The sequence below is a fragment of the Acomys minous genome, assembly GCF_964271855.1.
Source record: "Acomys minous genome assembly, chromosome: 14".
Classification (NCBI taxonomy): Eukaryota; Metazoa; Chordata; class Mammalia; order Rodentia; family Muridae; genus Acomys; species Acomys minous.
In genome coordinates this window covers 65,058,647-65,078,318 of record NC_140496.1, presented here as the reverse complement: position 1 = coordinate 65,078,318, position 19,672 = coordinate 65,058,647, and the positions used below count along the sequence as shown (strand labels likewise).

The window sequence follows — 19,672 nt, the reverse complement described above, 5'->3', positions numbered from 1 at the left end:
TGGGTTGTTTAATAAAGCTTAATTGTTAATAAACAGAGCCAACATATTAGCAAATCACTGTATTCATATGGGGGCAGCAGACTTGAGTAGACATTTACCCAGATAGTACATATGAGTGGCCAATGAACATATAAAAATGTTCAACATCACCATTGCTAGAGATCATGAACCAAAAGTACAGGAGGATTTCAGCTCACCCACGGCCTTAGTTTTTACCATGACCAAAAGCTTTGTGGCTGGGGGCAGGGCTTATTTGGGATACACACCCACATTATACCCAATCATGTAAGGGCTCAGGGCAGGAACCTGGAAACAGGAACTGCCTCACAGGTGTGGAGGAGTGCTGCTTACTGGCTTGCTCACCCTGTGTTTTTATACCATCTAGGACCACTTGCCCAGGAGGTGGCACCACTCCCAGGGATTTGGGCCCACCAATGTCAATCACTAATCAAGAAAATGCAGTCAGACCTGCCTATGGGCAAATCTTACGAAGGAATTCTCTGAGTTGAGAGTCCCTTTCTCAGATGACTCTAGTTTGTGTCAGATGGATAAAATATTAACTAAAACACACTTCATTTTATGTGTGTGCATGCCTGCATGTATATCTGTGTGAGAATGTGTGTTTGTGTGTGTGTGTGTGTATGTGTGTGAGTGTGTATGTGTGTGTACGTGTGTGTGTGTGTGTGTGTACAAAGGCCAGTGACCAACGTTGGGAATCATCAATGCCTGACCGTATTCTTTCTTTGAGACCTTTCTGACTCAGCCCATACCTGAACCGGAATGAACCAGGCTGGATCAGGGTCAGGACTCTTGCGTTCCTAGGAACCCAGGCCCTGTTTCCCTTCTGAACTCCTTATAGCCGCCTATAATCCAGGTCACTCCCCATGTTGGTGCCACTGACCTTCCAAACCCCTGTATCGAGTGAGCACTGTTATCAGGGCCACCTATGTCACATCAGTGCCTCTCCTTCCCAGAGTGGCCCTCCAGGTCCCAGAGAGTAAAGTCTGTCCTGAACTCTCTCTACCTCTAGCCCTGGCCTGTGCCAAGGGCTCCGGTCGAGCTGATTCATGCTCTCTGTGCATTTCTGGGTTAAACAGGTTCAGTCAGTGAGAACAAGAACTCCAGGGTGGATTGTCACGGAACCCTGGCTTATGAACTCTGCAAGCCGCTCTCAGTGCAGTCCCTCTCACATGAGTCAGCAAATTTTTCTAACAGGTAGCTCAGAAAACCACTGCTTGCCTTCCAGTCTGCTGCACCGGCATGCAGTGCTGTTTTCAGGGTCAAAGGGACCTCATTTCCTCTCCTTCCCTCCTGGCAGCTTCAGTTGCTTCTCGACTGTATAGAAATCTCCCCAAACGCTATGTCATTCTTTTGAAATCTTACTGGGAAAAGCTCTTGACTTTTGAGGAGCAATTTCAGTTCCTTGCTTTCTCAGTCTGTCCATGGTGGCATGCAGTCAGGTATGGGCCCTTGTCTGCAGATGGAGGAGACACTCCCTTCCGGTAAGCTTTGTGCTCGGACATAGGTGAACGAACCCCCTGCCGAAAACAACCCACCAGACCTGAATGTGTTAAAAAAGATAGTTCCTTACAGATCTTAACCTGCACAAAAAGTGTCAAAAACTGACTCTTTGAAGAAGCACATATCACTATGCCTAATTTTTTTTTTTCCTCATGTGAAGAAACACATATCAAAGGTACCCTGGAGACAAGCACCGGGAAGTGTCTTGGGAGTGTCTCCTGCTATTTAAATATGCTTAGAGTAAAAACCCAGGGCCTGGAAGGTTTAGCAGTGCACCCCCCCTGCCCCCCCCCCCATATAGCACCCTTCTTGTCCTTTTTTTAAGCTTAGTGAATTAAAATCTAGTCGTTTGACTCCTTTGTCTTTATTTTTAATAAAGTGTAGTCTGGCCTTTCACAAGCCAGAGGTCCCCTTCCCTCTCTGTCCCTTCCCTTCTCTTGTCCCAACCCAGTGAGTGCAGCTGCCCCATGCTCCCTCCCTGCCCAGAAGGCTTTCTTCTACCGGTTCTCAAAATGGAGTCTTCTTCATCTAGCCTCCAGAAGGCTAAAAAAAAAAAACAAAACTCTGGGGCCAGATTCTTAGCCCATTTTCTTGGAAAAAAGAACCCACAGTTGGTGGGGCAACACCGTCATCTACTGCTAAAAAATAAAAATACTGGTCACAACAAAGAGGGAGTTTTCCCATACCTAAAAAGACTTTTAAAAAATCTTTATATATTTATTCTTCCTACTTTTCTCTTCCAGTCAGAGCCCTCTCGCTGGTCCAGATAGGGTTTGTAAAATAACTGAAGCCTTTTGGTCAGGGAAACCCTCTGATACCGGCCAAAGATCCCCTAACCTGACCTCTGGACCCCGACTGCCCAACCAGGTGTGGATGATGACCTTATAACCTCTCTAAACAAAAACTGGTTACACAGCGACCAAGTAAAAGCCATCTAGGGCGGTTGCCAGTTCTGAAACTGCGGCTAGGCTAAATTGTTTAGAGAACACTAACTGTCCTTAGCGACACTTCCTATCTTTTTCTATCACCATAAAAAACAGTTCATCACCTAAAAAGGACCCTCAGATTAAGACCATACACAACCTCTTAAAGGCACGGCGTGTAAAAATTGACAAAAAAAAAAATCTTAATTAAAAAAAAATAAGCCAATTTAACACCCTTCATGTCCACAATATCTATATGTAATTCCTGAGCATAGGCCCAAGTTAGATCTCTTAGTCAGCGAGTGATAACCTCCCCCAATTTTCCATTCATCTTACATATAATCTGTCAGCGTGTACCACAAGTTACATGTCCTATAAGAAATACTTTGCTTCCCTCCCATCCCACTTCCGGCTAAAACATGAGAATCAGGCCTTTCCCCCTCTATTTCAAAGAATCAAGAATCCCAAGCATTCCCAGTTAATATAAACCCCACCCAAACCAAGCCACTTAATTGGTATCCCTATCGAGCTACGGATTGAAAGGAACTCAGACAGACAATAAAAAAAAAGATGACATCCATGCACTATGGACCAAATCACTCTTACAGAGCCTGATTGCTACCTTAAATACACCCAATGATTGGTGAGACATTTGTTGTTTCTCCCTACCTGGCCCACCACTACTTCTGCCATGGGAGGCCTATTTCAGGGATGAATGTATATAACATCTTTCAAAAAAAATGAGGGCCGGAACGATACCCCACGGGGATTTGATGAGCTTTTTGGCCAGGGGCCCTTCTCTTCTGGGGCACAACAGACAACACTGCCAGCAGGTTGTTTTGACTAAATGTGCTTTTGTGTGCTTCAAGCTTGGGATAAAATAATCCCACCCTCGGACTCACAGGATCCCACCTCCTCCTTACTCTCTCTCTCTCTGACAAAAACAAGGAGAGACCTTATCTGATTTTATCCCCAGAACCAAAACAAGTGTAGAGAGAAAGATTCCTGAGTCTGCCGCTAGAGATGACCTTCTCAAAAACATTACATGGGAAGGCATGACTTCCGAGTCCAGACTAGCCTGGCATGGTCCCCAAAATAAACACTATGATAGAAGGATAGTAGCCACCACCACAAAAGACCCACATTACACTCCATGGGGACGCCTTAAGCTTCTTCACCAACAACCCTTCTTCACAGAGTTACAGGAGATATTTTATTGTTCAAATTATCTCTGTAAAATCCAAAATAAAGATAAAACAATCCCTTCCCCTGACAACAACTGTCTAAAACCTTATCAACAAGTCAACCCTAGTGTAAACAAATCCACCTCAGTCCCCAGTCACAAAACTAGGTGGCTACTGACTTATCCTCCCGAGGGGGAAAAAAAAAGGGCCAAAAAAGCTCTAATGCCCCTTAGTTTCAGGGCTCCAAATGTGCCCCCGCTAAAGGCCTCTACAACCAAATTACCCAGGTCAAAAAAAGATCCTGTTTTTCAAAAATAAAATCCACAAGAGTCTCTGCCATTTTCAACACAGACGCCAAACTAAGACACGACCCCGCCCACAACTTTTCCAATCTTGACTTCAGGCTACAAAAGTTAAACTCAAGGGTGTTAGGTCTGTTAAAGTACTACAGGCTTTTTCTGGGGCTGTGCCCACCCAAACTAAGTCTTTCCCCTAGACTGTATGCCCTGGCCATGGTCCAACACTAAAAACAACAACAACAACAACAACAAAAAACCTCTAGAGCCTGAAGGTGTCCGGTTCTCCCTCTCTCTATTCCCGCCACTCAAACACCCAAAACAAAAAAAGACAGAGGTAAAAAAACAAACATAAAAATAAAATTGACAAGGGCCCGCCCTCCGGCTGGCTGCAGCTTCATACGCTCTCTAAAATGACTTTGTAAAAAAAGGGTTGTTTGCGGCTGCCACTCCAGTGGCTCTTTACTCTCAGGTCTGAGAACTACAGCGTCTGGGCAGCTGCTCCCAATCCTGGAGCCCCAGGAGTTGTCTGGCGCCCTCCCCGCTTCCAACTTAACAGTTAATAAACTTCCCTGTCCCCTAGAATTCAGGACAGGTCCTCAACAAAACAGCCAACCACATTTTAAAATTCTCAAAAGTTCCCTTGGGCTCTCCCCTTTTTCAGAGTGACCCAATAGCTCAACTGACCAGGTTTTAAACTGTAAAACAAAAGATCCAGGGTTCGATTCCCTCCTAATCAAATGTCTTTTTTCCCTTAAGATTCGAAACAACCAGACTACCAGACTAAACGTTTTCCTCCGGTGCCCAGTGGCCCTCTTATTATCCCCAAACAGCCTAAACAAACAATGCTCTAACAAAATTGTTTACAGATTAACACCTCCCATCGGGGAAAAGCTACACTGGCTACTATCAAAAACCGGTAAACTTTTTTTCAAAACAAGCCTTACTGCTTATCTCAAATAAACAATTGACAATGTTTATTCCTCAGCCCCGGGGGTAGGGGTGGGGGGTATGGCTCAAGGATTAACAATACTGTCTGTTCTCCCAAAAGTCCTGAGTTCAGTCCCTAACCTTTCCTTTTAAAAGACACTAAACCAAGGTTTTTTTTTTTCCTTTCCTTTAACTAAACAAATGCTTTAATGCTTTGCCAGGCCTCCCTCTTTTTTTCCAGGTCAACATAATACACTGCTAATCAGATGCTTACTAAACCAGCCATATACGTTACCTCCTTCTCTCATAACCTCCTATATTAAGATGCCCAGCTGCCTGGGACCCTCTCCCCTTGTGATTACTCCATAGGTATTTTCTACTCACAAGATAAAGCCTAAAGATTCTTCCTTAAAAAAATTAACCACAGGCCAGGAGACTGGATCTGCTATAAAATAAACACCAAAAACTAAAAACCAAAAAACAAAAACCAAAAAACCAAACCAAACAACAACAACAAAACAAAAAACAAAACAAAACAAACAAGCAGCCTCCTTCCAGATCCTCAGAAAGCGGCTTAACTAGATAAAGACTTCCACAACCAACAGCCTTAGATTGCTGACACACGTTAAAACGTACGTAGCATTAAAACTTGCTCTGTCTATGTAGATGTATCTTAAAATTATTATTAATACCCCAAATATCTCTGTACAAACTTACATTTAAAATGTAAGCCCTCTAAACAGTTGACTCTGTAACCCCTCAAGTTCCTGCCTTACCTGCCCCTTTCATGGCTTCTACACCCCTGTAATGACTGTTTTTTTTACATCAACAAAGCTAGACTAATGCACAAGTGCTTAAAGAGCTCCCATTGGGACCTCCAGATGTGTTATGCTCCCCACTCCCCCACGCCCTGGTACCCAAACTTCTTTGTAGTTTTACTGAGGTTATTGCCAGCCGTGTCCTGGTTCAATACCAGACAATTCCCAACCTAAAAACACAATGGTGATACCTTTCCCCCCCTTTGTTCTTAAAACAAAAACCAAAAAAAACAAAAAACAAAAAACAAAACAAAACAAAAAAAAAAAAAAAAAAAAGAGGGGCAGCTGTGGGCCCTTGTGTGCAGGCAGAGGAGACAATCCTGTAAGGCATTTTCTTAATTACTGATTTTTGGGGGAGGGCCCAGTCCATTGTGGGTGGCCCCATCCCTGGGCTGGTGGTCCTGTGTTCTATAAGAAAGCAGACTGAGCAAGGCTTGGGGAGCAACACTCCTCTATGGCCTCGGCATCAGCTTCTACTTACAGCTTCCTGCCCTGTTTGAATTCTGAGCCTGACTTTCTCCAGAGATGGAGTGTGACCTGAGAGTTGTAAGATAAAATAAACCCCTTTCTTCCGAAGTTGCTTTTGGCCTTGGTATTTTATCACAGCAATAGAAACACTGACTAAGACATCCCTCAAAGCCCTATGTTTTGAATGAAGCCATTGTCCTCACTGTAACAGTATTTAGAGGTGGGCCTTTGGGAGGTGACTAGACCATTGAGTCCATAACCCATTTGTGCTATGTTGTAGTTATGGAATTAATTAAAGGCTATTGAGAGGTGATGGAAATCCTTGGGGGGCCCTAGGAAGAGGAGTAGATAGTAGGGGTGGGTATGGCTGAGGGGCATATGACTATTGTTCTCTTTTGTTTCACCATGTGGGTCAATCAGGGACCCTTTCTACAGGGACAGAGTCTCATTTTCACATTATTGTCTTTCGTATGTGGCATGGTGTCAGGCACAGGCACAGTGGGACAGGTAGAGATGTCCTTGTTCTGAGGGTAGCAGGGTGTGTGTGTGTGTGTGTGTGTGTGTGTGTGTGTGTGTGAGAGAGAGAGAGAGAGAGAGAGAGAGAGAGAGAGAGAGAGACAGACAGACAGACAGACAGACACACATACAAATACAGAGAGAGAGAGACAGACAGAGAGAGACAGACAGACAGAGACATAGGCAGGGACAGAGGAGACAGAGAGAGACAGATAGAGAGAGTCAGACAGACAGACAGACAGACACACAAATACAGAGAGAGAGAGAGAGAGAGAGAGAGAGAGAGAGAGAGAGAGAGAAAGGGAGGGAGGGAGGGAGAGAGAGATCTCAGACTCTGATGTGCATGTGTGCTGGGAAGCCCAGTCTAGGCCTCATCTCACAGATAACCACGGGTCAGTAAGAATCTACCTTTTTTTCCACCCATACAACCTAGTTTGTTATTGAATTTGGAGTTGGAGATGTTAGGGGTGGGGTGGTGAGAAGGAAAGGGGTGGGTGTGTGGGAAGTAGACAGGGATGGGGACATGAAGATAGTGGGGGGGGGCAGGAACAAGGAAAGCAGCAGCTGCTCCGATTTATACCCTCTCAAGAGTTCCCAGAATTAAACTATCTGTAGCTATCAAATATTGTGCCCCTGCCAGAGCACAAGACACCTTATAGTTAGGTGCTGTGGACAATCTGAAGTAGTCCCCATATGCCACACCTAGGATTAAAACAAAAACATATTCACATAAGATAAATGGTTTTTCATCACTAATTTTATTTATTTAATCACTTTACAGCCTGAACCCAGCCCTCTCTTTTCTGTCCTCAAAGTCCTGCCCTCATACCTTCCTCCCCCCCAATTTCCTCCTCCCCTTCTTCTCAGAGAAGGGGAGGACCTAAGGGATACCAACCTACACTGGCACCTCAGGTCACACCAGAGCTAAGCAACCTTCTCCCATTGAGCCCAGACAAAGCAGCCCGGCCAGGGTAAAGGGAACCAAAGGCAGGCAACAGAATCAGAGATAGTCCCTACTCCCACTGTTAGGGAGCCACATGATGACCAAGCTGCACACCGGCTACATATGTTTAGGGGGTTGGTGGTTCAGTCTCTGTGAGCCCCATGGGCCCAGGTTAGTTTACTCTGTAGGTCTTCTTGTGCTGTTCTTGACCTGTCTGTCTCCCTCAATCCTTCCTCCCATTCATCCACAAACTCCCCAAGCTTGGCCTATTGTTTGGCTGTGGGTCTGTGCATCTATTTCCATCAGCTGCTGGATGAAGCCTCTCAGAAGATGGTCATGCCAGGCTCCTGTCTGCAAGCACAGCAGAGTGTCATTAATAGTGTCAGGGGTTGGCTCTCTCCCATGGGATGGATCTCAAGTTGGGCTAGTCATTGGTTTGCCATTCCCTCAATCTCTGTTCCATCTTTATCCTTACACTCCTTGTAGGCAAGACAAACTTTGGGCTGAAGGTTTTATGGGTGAGTTGGTGTCCCCCTCCCTCCACTGGAAGTCCCACCTGGCTACAGGATGTGATGACTTCAGGCTCCATGTCCCTTGCTGCTACAAGTCTCAGCTAGGGTCACCCCTATAGACTTCCAGGGGCTAGGCTCACAACCAAAAAAACACAAATGGGTTTTAAAAGAAACTTAACTCCTCACTACAAGTTCTCATTGAGCAAGATCTGGCATGGCTGTGGGGAGAGAGGAGGAAGAGGGAAGGGGGAGCTGAGGTCTGTGCTTGAGGGTGTTGGGTACAGGAAGCCATGGTGCTCTTTGAACCCTTTAGAAACTATTTGCCAATCACTGTCCAGATACAGAAGTCTTGGAACATACATAGCTGATATTCTGACTGGCCTGGGGTGGATGAGGTCAGTTTGGGCTCAGTGAGATTGACCTCAGGCTCCAAGTGGGGGAAACTTGGACTTTTTGCTCTCAGGGGCTTGATTACAAGCCTGATGAGGCTTTCTTGCAGGACCTGCTGGCGCTATCTGTTTCCTCCAGTTTTTGCTTAGTCATAGGGTAAGATCTCTTCTATGCTGCAATGATCTGCCAGGCTCCTTCTTCCTGTTGGAAGTTTGTGTGCAAACACCTTAGCCTTGAGCCAGGAACATACTTAGGTAAATAAAGAGAAAAGGATGAGGTTCCCATATAGGAAGGCAGGGGGCATGAGCCCAGGGACCTCACAGAATGGCACCCACAGACCTGGTCTGACTTGGGCCTGTTCTACTGACTAGCTGTGTGAAAAGAAGGAAGTTGCTTAAGGCTTCTGGAGCCCAGGTTCCCTCCTGATAAGTGGATATGGTTGGACAGATCTTGCAGGATTCTTGAGCAGGTGTCCATGTCTGCAGTATCTAGCATGTACAAAGCTTCTAGTAGAGAGTTTAGTTCCCCCTTTGGCCCCAGCTGTTCCGTTTGTCCACATGGTCTTCCTTCCCATTCCTCCTCCTGACTCTGCCATGCTCTGTCTGAACAACTTCTTCTTCTTCTTCTTCTTCTTCTTCTTCTTCTTCTTCTTCTTCTTCTTCTTCCTCCTCCTCCTCCTCCTCCTCCTCCTCCTCCTCCTCCTCCTCCTCCTCCTCCTCCTCCTCCTTCTTCTACCAAGATACAGCACACTCTCTCTATGGTAGGGATTTGGGCTCAGAATAGACCGTGATTTATGGTTATCCGTATTGCGCTGCCACACCTGTGTATAGTTCATTCCAACTGGTGCAGCACATTTTAGGCGGGTTTTGTAATTCTGCACAGCCAGTTTCTAAAAGCTGGTGCCTGGAAAAAAAAATCAATAATCAGTAGACATTATTATTCAACGAGGTCTTAATTTTTCCAAATCCACACTGTGTGATTAGATGCAGTTGATCATAGCTTTAACATGCGTCTATGGAAGAATTTTTATCCTCAGTCTTGAAAAAATTTGTTCAGATTTCGAACTGTTTTTTTCAGTCTCCGGATATTTTTTTTTTCTCACATGGAATCTTCCCTGCCCCCATGTTGAGGCGAGGCCATATGTCCTAGGCTGGACTCAAAGTTCCTGTGTAGCTGAAGGTGACCTTGGCTGTCTTTGTGTTCCAGCCTCCATGTCCCGAGTGCTAAGATTACCGTCGAGCTTAGATTATGATGGCCTTGGGATGGACTCCAAGCCTTTACGAGTGCTCGGCAAGCTCTCAACCTGGGCCATTTCTTCAGGACCTCGAATTTCCCTTTGTCCTTTTGTGTGTGTGTGTGTGTGTGTGTGTGTGTGTGTGTGTGTGTTTGTTGTTGTTGTAGTTATGCTCTGTCAATTTTGCTAACGTTTTGTGGTACTTTTACTGGGTTCTCATGCACAATGAAGAAAATTCCAGTATCTCTCTCTGTATAATTTTTTTTTTTTTTACAATTTTATTTTACAATAGACTTGGCTGCTTTTCTGCCACTTTGATATCTTAATACATTTAAACTGAAGTTTTGTCTCTTTCCCTTTTCTCTCCATTTGTCCTCTCTTCCCTCCCTCTTTGCTCTCTATCCCAACAATCCTTCCTTCCTTTCTCCCTCCCTCCCTCCCTCCCTTCTTTCCTTTCTCTCTTCTTTCCTTTCCTGATGAATCTGGGCTTATACACAGGGCCTCACCCATGCCACACAGTGGCTTCCCTGAAGCTACTATCTAAAATGCAAGATGTGAAGACCGTTTTGGTTCCTAGGGTATCAACCCACCATCGTCTCAGGCTGCGGCTTCTCTGATGAAAGCACAGCCTGAAGATTCAACTCCGCCTCTGCTCACTGGTGACAGGAGCACAAGCCCCCTTACTCTGCTTGAGCCTCCCCAGCCCTTAGCCCAGGTCTTGCAGTCACAGGGGTATGGAGCATGCTCTGTCTCAGTTCTCAGCTGGCCACGCCTGGGACGTGTTCATATTCATTTCATTATTTCTTACAGAAACGAGAAACTATGAGCCTTCTTTTTCCTGAGTTTCTCTAGACAGTCAGCATGCAGGAGACTTTCCACAAGGCGGAGAGCACTTAGCTCGCTTGCTGGCACTTACTTCTGAAGCTACTGTATGTAGAATTCTGAGACTTTGTTAGACTGTCACCCATTGGTCTGGAAGGAATTATAGGATCCATCTCAGATGTCACTCTATGGGTTCTAAGCCAAGATTCTTCCAATACATTTAGATTGTTCCTGCACAGTGTCCCTTTAAGCCACTTTGACTTGCAAACCCAGCTTAGTCTCCACTTCTGTCATTTGTTTGTCATTATTTCTGATAAGTTTCTGTAAACAAGGTGATGTCACCCTCAGGTCAATTAACCACAGACCTCTTGGTTTTGAAAGAGTCTCCTGCCTGCATGCAAGGAAGTAGCCAGGTGGGACAGTGTTCTTGGTAGGACATTGCCTGTCCTTATAGAGGCTCTTCTGCAGGACCCCAGGGTAACTTGAAAGGTCATCCAGACACACATATGTCAGGAGCTTGGGCCAGGTCCAGGATCCAGGGATCTGGACAGCTGAGGGTCTAGCTTTGGTCTCCTGTGCCCTGTGCAGAGCGGTACAGGACCTGTGTGGACAGATCCTGTTGTTCCTTGAAAGCAAGCCTCTTGGAATACATGCTCTCCCATTCCATGGCACACCCCAGCTGTGAGCTCTTTGCTCCCTTGCCATGTGCTGCCAGGGTCAGCTGACCGCTCTTTCCTCGGGTTTCCTGTCCCTCTGTGTTTGGTTCTTGAATTTAGATTTATAAACAGGGCCAAAAGACTGATTCGTTTTAATAACTCATGATAGAAGGACTGGGTTCTCAAATCTCCTAAAGGAAATTACGGAGACCTGTTTATCCCGACCGTGGGGTTGTTTCCATGTCACCGTTTGTTCCTGTAACCCGAGGCTGTGTGCATAATAGTCTGGTAGCTGTCACACTTTGCAGAGTCTTTCTCTGATGATAGGTGCTACATTAAACTCTGAGGTCGAGAGCTCGTCTTTTTGTCCGTAAGCTGAGAGTTGAGCCTCCCCAACGACAGATTCCCACAGTCTGGGTGTGAAAACCGAGCTCTGCAAAGGAAAGGAAGAAGGGAGAACTAACTCCCTTGTTCTTTCGCTGTCTGGCCAGTCTCCCGGGAAGAGCGAGCGGAGAGCATCCAGCAGGCGGCGATGGCGGCAGTCGCTAAGAGGTTTTTAGGTACAGGCGGGTAGATTTTTGCCTTCACAATAGAATCCTGGGGCGGAAGCTGCTAAGCATCTGAATTCCATCTCTCCCGGGGAGGGTGTGGCCCCTTGCTTTCCGCTTCAGGGTCAGCAGCTCTAGTTACACAGGAAGAAGGGCAGTGCCTAATTGGGATTGGTGCAGAGTTGGGAGGAACCCGCGGCTTGGTCCGGCCTACGTTTCTCTGGGAGTCTGTATAAAGTCACAGCTCTTCCAAATCCAAACACACAGGTCAACGCTGCTGAAGCCAGTCTGAGAAGACCACAGCACCAGCACCAGCACCAGCACCAGCACCATGCCTATGATACTGGGATACTGGAACGTCCGCGGTGTGAGAGAGGGGTCCTCGTGGAGCGTGGGTTCGGGATGTGAAGCAGAAAAGTTAGAACAGCAGGGTCTTCCTAGCAGACGGGTTTACTACTCCCCAGGCCTCGCTAGAATCTTCTGCCTGTAGCTCTTGGCGATCGCTGGGGATCACACTTGGGAGGCTGCGTGTACATGTGCGCTCGTGTGTGCGTGCGTGCATATGTGTGTGTGCGCGCGTGTGTGTTGTGCACGTGCACATGAACGTGCGGGGTGGCTGTATTTCTGGAGTGTGGGAGGTCCCCACAATTTCTGAGCCCCGACTCTGGTCTTCCCTCCCAAGCTAACACACCCAGTCCGCATGCTCCTGGAGTACACAGACTCAGGCTATGAGGAGAAGAGATACGTGATGGGGGACGGTAAGGACACCTCTCTGGTCAGACACCTGCTTGCCTCTTGTCTAACAAACTGTGCCTCGCCTCCCTCTTAATTAGCCGGGGGCGGGGCTTCTCACAGCCGAAGCTACAGGCTGCTGCTTCCAGAAACCTCTTTGGGGCGGGGCGGGGGGGGGGACGACGACGACGACACTTTGGTTTTCCAGTATAGAACACTGAGAACTGAGTTCTTGGTCCATCTGTATTGCTAATTAGGCGGGGTTCACTATTGGGGTCTTATTGGGCCCAGCTCCTCTTAGTACCTGTAAGTTTAGTTTAGTTTTGTTTTTGAGACAGAGTTTCTCTGTGTAGCCCTGGCTGTTCTGGAATTCGATCTGTAGACCAGGCTGGCCTTGAACTCACAGAGATCCACCTACCTCTGCCTCCTGGGTGCTGGGATCAAAGGCTGTTGCAGTCTTACGCCACCACTCCCTGGCATCAGTTGTTCTTTCCGCTTAAGAAAGCGACTCAGTGTGACAGGTTGCAGACCCCCTGCCTCAGGGGTTCTTGCTCCTGGTCAAAATCTCTGGAGGAGGGTGCGACACCGGGGCGCTTTCTTTACACACTGTCTTGTCCACAACAGGTCCCGACTTTGACAGAAGCCAGTGGCTGAATGAGAAATTCAAGCTGGGACTGGACTTTCCCAATGTAGGTGCAGAAGGAAGGGGAGGTTTGGGGGGGAGGCACGGCGTCCTCACCTCATCTCCTCACCTGGGTCTGGGGGGCTTTGGGATCAATGCTTCTGCTCTCCTGCTCCCATTGCCGATGGGCTGCACATCGTTTTTGTGATGGTCTGTGTCAGTGGGCAGGATGTTTACAGAGGGCTTCCCATGGCAGACACACTGAGTGCCAGGCCCCACGTCTGTCCTCGCCCAGAGAAGGGACTCAGAGGCCCCCATATCCCATCTGACGTTTCTCTGCTTGACCTTCCAGCTGCCCTACTTAATTGATGGGTCCCACAAGATCACCCAGAGCAACGCCATCATGCGCTACCTTGCCCGCAAGCACCACCTGTGTGAGTGGGGCCGGTTGCAGGGTGCGGGGGGGCAGGGGGGGGTTAGTGGTGGTGGTCATCTCCCTGGGCTTGGCTGGGATGGGGTGCTGAGGGTGAGTGTGCTGTGTGTGTGCTGCAGGTGGGGAGACAGAGGAGGAGCAGATTCGCGCAGACATTGTGGAGAACCAGGTCATGGACACCCGCATGCAGCTCATTATGCTCTGCTACAGCCCTGACTTTGTGAGTTGCCGGTGGGTGGAGCAGATGGGGGTTTGCAGCAGGAGTTCAAGTCTCGCATTGGGATGCATTCAGATCTGTAGTGTCCTCCTCCTCCTCCTCCTCCTCCTCCTCCTCCTCCTCCTCAGTCAGCGAATGAACTGAGCTACTGAGTCTCTAAGCTCTCCTGTCTTACCAGCAGAACGCCCCTCGCTACTGCAGCGATCTAGCACATCGGCACTGTGAAACTAGCCCTGCTGTTCTTAGCATGGCCCTGAGATTCTGCTAGTCGACAGTTGATCTAGGCCGGTTCGTGTAGTTGTAAATCTCCGCTGTATCTGTCCTTTGGTGTCTCCCAATGCCGCCATCTTCCCCAGTGTTTATACCAAGTGTCTCCAGGATGAAGTTAGAGGGTGTGGGGGCTCTCCTAGGGGTTAAAAGTGCTTGCCGTGTAGCGTGAAGGCTTTACTCAATTTAGTATGGATCCTTAGCACCCCATAAAGTTAAGTGGAGTGTGGCGGCCTGCTCTTATATTCACAGTGCTCTGCGGGGAGGAACAGGAAGATTTCCAGGGGTTTGCTGGCCACCCTTGAGTTCTAGATTTATTGAGAGACCCTGTCTCAAAAATAAGGTGGACAGTGATTGAGAAAGACACTTGATACCAGCACTGGACCCCCATGCACCAACAGGCACCAGTATACTCTGCAAATGACAAAGTAGGTTCTGTATACACACTGATCTCACGATAGATACCAGGACATCTTTCTAGAAGGCAGCGCAGGGTCAGCCAGAGGACCTTTGACCCCTTTTCCTTTCAATATTGGTCACTGATTAAAATTGGAGCGCGTTGTTCAAATATCCAATCGGTTCTCGTGCCCCCTGCCCCCACCCCATGCCCAGCATAACTTTGTCTTCTACTGGGGTCTTTATTCCCTTTTGTTTCTGTGGTGCCACTGCATCTCTGAGGCCAGAACATGCAAAGTACTCGGGAGGTCCTAGGTGTGGACTTCAGTGGTGACAGATTCCAGGGATAGTGTGACATTTCTGTCAGGCTCTCTAAAGCCTCTGACACAAATTCTACCACCAGGGAAACAGTGGTGTGTCAAATGGAATCCGAGTCACGGACCTGGCTCTTTGTGGGAAGATGGCTGCTCCCTGGCACAGCCCTCTGCCAGGGAGGCCATGTCTCAGGGTGGTGACAGCTCTTTTCTGCCTCAGGAGAAGCAGAAGCCAGAGTTCTTGAAGGCCATCCCTGAGAAGATGAAGCTCTACTCTGAGTTCCTGGGCAAGCGGCCATGGTTTGCAGGGGACAAGGTAAAGGGAGGAGGTGGGGAGGAGGAGTCACCATTCTTCCCAGGCATCAAATTTCAGCATGCTCACCCCGGACTTCCTGCAGATCACCTACGTGGATTTCCTTGCTTATGACATCCTTGACCAGTACCGCATGTTTGAGCCCAAGTGCCTGGACGCCTTCCCAAACCTGAAGGACTTCCTGGCTCGCTTTGAGGTGATGCCCCGATCCTGCTTTTTCTTGGGATATCTTCTTCCTCACTTCCTCTCACAATGCTTTTCTGGTCCTGAGACTAGGAAAATAACCAGGATTTTCTGAGCTTCCCGTAAAGACTCACATTGGGCAACATTTTTTTTTTTTTGAGACAGGTTTTCTCTGTGTAGCCGTGGCTTTCCTGGACTCACTTTGTAGACCAGGCTGGCCTCGAACTCACAGCGATCCACCTGCTCTGCCTCCCAAGTGCTGGGATTAAAGGCGTGCACCACCACCGCCCAGCTCATTGGGCAACCTTTAACACTTTAGAATCCCTATAGGTTGATGGGATTCTGAGTCCCATGGACAGTTAAGGACTCTGATACTATGATGGGCACTCATTCACTTGTTCAAGGTCTTCATTGTCCTGGGCTCCATATTTGTCTCTGGAGTAGTATTCAGTGACTGTCCCTGCTTTGTGTAAAAAACAAACAAACAAAAAACCAAAAAAGCATCAAGCCCTTGGGCAGCCTTATTTTCTCGTTCAGGACCATTGGCCAGCAAAGCATGTTAGTAGTATGTGGGTCCTGACATTAGGAGGGTGAGTCAGGAAGGACTGGTGTGACACACCCAGAGGTGAGGAAGTCCAGACCCCATCTGCAGAGCGCTGAGAGGCCAGGGCTGTAGTCGCTGCCTCACTAAGGAGACATGCGAGCGCCCTCCCTGCTGGGGATGTTTGTTGTGAGTGTGTGTGCTGTCGCATTCTTGTTTACCCCCTTTCAACCTTCTCTTTCACATCGCAGGTCCTGTCTGTGAAATGGGGGCCAAGTGCTTTTTCTTCACTAGGGTTCTCTGGCATTCTCCTCTATACAAGGTTCTGTTGGGCCCCAGGGAGCATACAAAATGTCGCCAGCTTGGAACTGAGTCAGTAGAGAGCTGTAGAAAGCCAGACTGTGAGATGCGTGTGAGATTCCACAGGGCTGCTGAGCCCAGGCTGGACCGCACCCCGCACCCCACACCTGACACCTACATCAGACTTGGGTTGTTCAGACATCAGGGAACTCGAGGCATTGATCCAAGGGCTTTTCAACCTGTGATCTGGTGACCTTGGCACATTCTCCATCAAGGGATGAAATTTCCTCAGCTAGTTCTCTGTCTGTGTCTCTGTGTCTGTCGGTCTGTCTGTGTCCGCGTCCGTGTCTGTCTGTCTGTCTGTCTGTCTGTCTGTCTGTCTGTCTGTCTCTCTCTCTCTCTCTCTCTCTCTTTCAATTCGGAGCTGAGGCAAGCGCTCTATCACTGAACTAAGTCCCCAGCTCTTCTCAGCTGGTTCTAATCAGCTGTGGTTCAGGTTGGGTATCCTAGGGAACTGTGCAAGAGTTGGCACTGCTCTGGGGCACATGGATGGAGAAACAGAGCAACACCTTTGTCTAGCTTGTGTGTGTTGTCCGTGGTGGGTCACGTTGCTCCGTCTGGAGTTGTCTGCATATGCGCCAGCTTGGTGTGTGACTTAAAGCACACCATGCAGTCACCAGGCTGGACCCTGTGTTAGGGGTAGAGACGGGGACAGCTGGGATGCAGTGACACTGTACTGAGCACCAGGTAGAGAACTGTTAACTCTGCTCTCAGGAAGTTGATTTGAATCCTGTTCAGCTTTTCTTAGTGGGCTGGTCCCTCCGCTGTTCCTTTTCTCCCATGATTTGCTGAGTCACTGGGTGCTTGGCTGTCTTTCTAAACACACACACTCAAGGTTTTGGCTCCTTTATCCTGCTAGATCTCGCCTCTGTGTGTAAATACAGGCCTGAAAGAGCTTGGTGGTGAGGTGAGGGGTGGGGAGAGAGGGTGGAGGGGGGTGGTGGTGGTGGTGGTTGTGGGTTGGTGCAGGTAAGGCATGGGGGGGCAGCACAAAGGGACAAGCGCACACAGATGGCTGTGCCTGAGCAGGATGAAGCTGGCCTTGCTTCACTAGCTTTGTGAAATGGAGGAAGTTGCTCAGCTTTTTCTGGACTCGAGGTTCCTCCCTGATAACTGATCTTCCAAGATTGACGGGTCGGTTTTCTGAACATATAATGTAAATTTTAGTGGGTATAAAACAACTTACGCAGGATCTGGTCTTCCCTGGGCCTGGAGCTGAGCTGGCTGCACTGTACTCCAGCTTGAGGCTAGGACAAAGGCGGGTCCTGGCACGAGGCTGCCCTCTCAGCCGGCTGCGGACTGAGCTCCTGCTGTGTCCGTCCCACTCTGCAGGGCCTGAAGAAGATCTCCGCCTACATGAAGAGCAGCCGCTTCCTCCCAGCACCCGTGTTTTCAAAGATGGCACACTGGTCTAACAAGTAGGCCGCTGCCACACCGGCTCTCACCAGGAGGACCTGTCTACTCTGGTGATCCTGCAGATCCTGGGGACAGCTGGCCTTCTGCACTGCTGCCTCCATGTCCTCATATCTCTGCCCTTCCCCTTCCTGTCTCCTCAGCCCTCACCCTAGTCAAGCCCATGTGGTATTCATTCTCCCCGCTTCCTTCCATCACGCCCCCTTCTTCATCTGTGCCCTAACCCAACCTCACAGTCCTTTTCTGTGCTTGGAGGTCTGTCCCGAACTCATGCTCCCTGCAATTAGCCTAAGGGTCAATGCTGTGTCAGTGCCAGCCCATTCCTGGTGGAGGAGCTGCCTCAGCCTGTCTCATCACCAATAAAGCCTGAAACACTCTTGCTGTGGGCTGTGTCTTTTTTTTTTCTTTTTTTCTTTTTGGACTCTCGAGGGGTCACAGCTGCTTCCATGAGTTTGAGCTCTGAGCCTGTGGTGCCAGGCTCTGAAGAGTCTAATGGAGTCCGAAGAGCTTTGAAATATCTTGGTTCCAATCTGAGACCCTCACAGCAAGGACAAAGATCTTTAGAGCAAGTAGTTCTCCACCTGTGGGGTCATGACCCCTTTGGGGTCGGGCAGGTCACATATCAGTCTGCATTGCCATTCATAACAGTAGCAAAACTGTAATTATGAGGCAGTAAAGAAGTAATTTTATGGTGGTGGTGGTGGACATGAACTGTGTTAACACAACATGAACCGTGTTAAATGGTCCCAACATTAGGAAGGTAGAGACCCGCTGCTCTAGGGGATGAAGTGTGCTTGCGCGCAATCTCATTTGCTGCAGCATGCTGGGGCTTTGAATTGTGAACAGCCGTGGGTCTCAACGAGTGATGACGAAGCTGGCGGGAGTGCCCAGGAGGGGCCGTGGGTGGTCTCTCCACCTCACAAATGCCATGGCTGTGTCAACATTAGGTCTCTAGGACATTGTCTTCACTGGGTCTGTGACGCCCTCTTTTGGCTTGTAGCTCTACTGGCATGGAGACCTTTGTTCTTGGCTAATCCGTTTCTACCCGAGGAAAGGAGTTGAATATGCCTTTCCTCTCAGTGACTACTATCTGTGCCTGCTCTAATGTCAGTGGATCTTCCCTCTCAGGGGACCTGCTCAATATTGTGTAAGTCATTCGGCTCCTGGAGAACTGATTCTGGATGAGTCTGCTTCCATCAAACTCTAGTTTGGGGGAAGGAGAGAGGACTCTGAGGTTTGGAGCTCTGGCTGCTCTTCCAGAGGATGGGGGTTTGGCTGCCAGTACCCACATGGTAGCTAACAATGGTCTCTGTTCAATTAGGGGACCTTCTGCTTTCCTCTGGCCTCTGTGTGTACTGTATGCAGGTAATGCACAGATACCCATAAGGGCAAAATATCTGTATGTGTAAAATAAAAATAAATTAAAAAAATTTAGAAACTGACCCATACACACACACACACACACACACACACACACACACACACACACACAAAAGCCAGATGATGAATGAATTCTTTCTGTGCCATCCAGATGTCCACCATCTCCTTTTTTTCTGTCATGATCTGGGACTCTCCCAGTGCCTCCTGTCCAGTCAGGTCTGGACTGAATACATCAATGGCTTTCTGGCTTTTCCCCTTGCAGTGTAAAGGTCATGGGGTGACAAATCACAGGAACATCCCCCCAGGACAAATAGCACAGGCAAGCACATGCATACCCACATAGTCCCCAAATAATTTGTCTCTCTAGAATATAGAGGAAAGGAAAAGCATTGGCTCAGAACCCCCGAGACCATGTTCTCAGCACAGAGGAGACTTGTTTTTCCCAGAGGGACAGAGGACATGCAATAAGAGACAAAGACACGAGCTAGAGGATAAGGGAGAAGGGGCATTTGTCCCAGAGGGGACAAAGCACTTCCTCTAGATAGAGAAGACAGATGTGGTCCATAGGAAAATAGTTTATAAAGGTTCAAGGAGGAAACATCATGTTAGGATGAGGTGTTTAATTTTAATTAGGCATGTTAATTAGGTGAGCCAAAGAGAGCTTTTGATGCTGGACTTCAATCCTTTGATAGCTGGATCTCAGAAGGAGGAAGTGGCCCAAGTGGCCAGCTTTAAGAATG

The 19,672-nt window shown here is 48.2% G+C and overlaps 2 protein-coding genes across 3 annotated transcripts in view; both read left to right on the top strand.

The window, feature by feature from the left end:
• Positions 1-11,989: 11,989 nt before the first annotated feature.
• Positions 11,990-17,931, top strand: LOC311583749 (glutathione S-transferase Mu 1). The gene is made up of 8 exons (XM_084757589.1): positions 11,990-12,128; positions 12,444-12,519; positions 13,118-13,182; positions 13,468-13,549; positions 13,668-13,768; positions 14,963-15,058; positions 15,141-15,251; positions 17,472-17,931. Exons 1-8 carry the CDS (start codon positions 12,093-12,095, stop codon positions 17,559-17,561), a joined length of 657 nt encoding a protein of 218 aa, XP_084613715.1. The 5' UTR covers positions 11,990-12,092; the 3' UTR covers positions 17,562-17,931.
• LOC311583742 (glutathione S-transferase Mu 3) overlaps positions 12,062-19,672 on the top strand; it is a 90,227-nt gene continuing 82,616 nt past the window's right edge. Inside the window, exons 1-2 of one of the 2 annotated variants that reach the window (XM_084757576.1) lie at positions 12,062-12,128; positions 13,118-13,182. The gene's annotated coding sequence lies outside the window, so the exon portion shown is untranslated. Of the gene's footprint in view, positions 12,129-12,443; positions 12,520-13,117; positions 13,183-19,672 lie in introns of those variants that run through there. The other variant, XM_084757573.1, reaches the window with a different exon arrangement.